This window comes from Nycticebus coucang, chromosome 12 (assembly GCF_027406575.1).
Source record: "Nycticebus coucang isolate mNycCou1 chromosome 12, mNycCou1.pri, whole genome shotgun sequence".
Classification (NCBI taxonomy): domain Eukaryota; kingdom Metazoa; phylum Chordata; class Mammalia; order Primates; family Lorisidae; genus Nycticebus; species Nycticebus coucang.
This window is the reverse complement of record NC_069791.1, coordinates 11,359,587-11,361,444: the sequence shown is the minus strand read 5'-3', so window position 1 is coordinate 11,361,444 and position 1,858 is coordinate 11,359,587. Positions and strand designations below refer to the sequence as shown.

General features: G+C 42.7%; 1 protein-coding gene across 1 annotated transcript; it reads left to right on the top strand.

Annotated features, from left to right (window-relative positions):
- Positions 1-669: 669 nt before the first annotated feature.
- On the top strand, positions 670-1,617 carry LOC128561315 (olfactory receptor 12-like). The gene has a single exon (XM_053555363.1). It carries the CDS (start codon positions 670-672, stop codon positions 1,615-1,617), a length of 948 nt encoding a protein of 315 aa, XP_053411338.1.
- The last annotated feature ends 241 nt before the right edge of the window (positions 1,618-1,858 follow it).

The window sequence follows — 1,858 nt, the reverse complement described above, 5'->3', positions numbered from 1 at the left end:
CTGGCTTTTCATTCTCCCTCATTAAACTGTAACCCCAGTTTCCTAATATCTTTTATATAGTAGAAGGTTTTAAAAGATCCACATTAAATTCAGCTCGTGGTGGGGAAGGGAACCTATCAATGTTTTCAGCCAATTTTCCATTCCTAAGACACAAAGAACTTTGTGTTTGCTTGTTTATTTATTTACGTGATGAAGATTCGTGTTTTCAAGATGTTTGAGTCTTTGTAACTATTGTTTTCACACCCAATTTCATATCATCCTGACAATCTAATAAAGTAGGTGACTATTAGTACCTCCCATTTGGTAGAGGAGGACTTTTGAGGCATTGAAAGTTTAGGTAGTTGTCTTAGATTCTTTAAAACTGAAAGAGATAAACCGTGGACTCAGTTCATCTGACTCCACAGCTCTTAACGAATGACCTAAAATGACTGATGACCTCATAACCTGAAATGTTCTTTGCCTACCCACATTTCTCTAGACAATCTTATTTTGGCTGTACTTTGGGTGCTTTCCAAGTGTAAAACTATTCCATCAGATGCACTGCCAAGAACACCCACCCCAGTGTGTGTTGGCAGTTTATTTTTTTCCACTGGGAACTTCAGGGCCCAAAAGTTGATCAGGCTTTTCACAGACCTGATGACAACCCCCTCGTTTTCTCAGGTGCAAGGCATGAAGAGTGAGCAGAACAGAAATTACTCAGAGGTGACAGAGTTTATTCTACTGGGCTTCAGCTCCTCTCCAGAAGTACAGACACTTCTATTCTTGTTGTTCTTTGTTCTCTACGTGGTCACCGTGTTGGGAAATGCCAGCATGATAGTTGTCATTAAAATAGACAGCAGACTTGACACGCCTATGTATTTCTTTCTCAGAAATTTGTCTTATTTAGACCTCTGCTACTCCACAGTCATTGCACCCAAAACTCTGGCTACTTTCTTGTCCAAGGAAAAGAAAATTTCTTACAATGGCTGTGCAACACAGTTCTTTTTCTTTGCTCTCTTTGTTGGGACCGAAGGCGTCCTGCTGGCCGTGATGGCCTACGATCGCTTCTCAGCCATTTGCTCGCCTTTCCTCTACCCCGAGCGCATGTCGCCCCGGGCTTGCATCGGTCTGGTGCTCGGCTCCTACCTCTGCGGGTGCGTCAACTCCACGGTACAAACGGGCTTCACCTTCAGCTTGCGATTCTGCGGCGAAAACAGACTGGACCACTTTTTCTGTGACGTCCCAGCCCTGATCAAGATCTCCTGTGTGGACGCCTACGTGAATGAGATGGTGCTGTTCATTCTCTCCGCCCTCATCATTTTCACCACCGTCTCTGTCATTCTGGTGTCCTACGCTTCCATCCTCTCCACTGTCCTGAAGATCCGCTCCGTGCAGGGCCGAAGTAAGGCCTTCTCCACCTGCGGCTCTCACATCGCGGTGGTGAGTTTGTTCTACGGGACCGTGTTCTTCATGTACGCCCAGCCAGGGGCCTTCTCCTCGCCAGAGAAAAGCAAGATTATAGCTGTCTTCTACACTCTTGTCATCCCTATGCTAAATCCTCTGATTTACAGTCTAAGAAATAAAGACGTGAAGAATGCTCTACAAAGGATAAGGATGAAAAAAATGTCTTTTCGTTGAGCTCTAGCCATCGATAAAACTGTAAAATCAACTAAATGCATACTGTCAGTAATTTCTTACAGAATAGTTTCGAAGAGAGACATCTAAAAGTTTGGGAGATTAAAGTTTATTTGCATTTTTATCATAATAGGTCTTTTAAAAATACATTAAAAGTTAATGTACATTTTCAAGTGTCTACATACTTATAGTGTCATATCTACGTATCACATAGCTTTGTTATTCTTATTTCGTTTAGCTTAGT

Coding starts and splice junctions, on each gene's coding strand:
- LOC128561315 (XM_053555363.1), top strand. CDS start 670: ATGAAGAGTGAGCAGAACAGAAATTACTCAGAGGTGACAGAGTTTATT.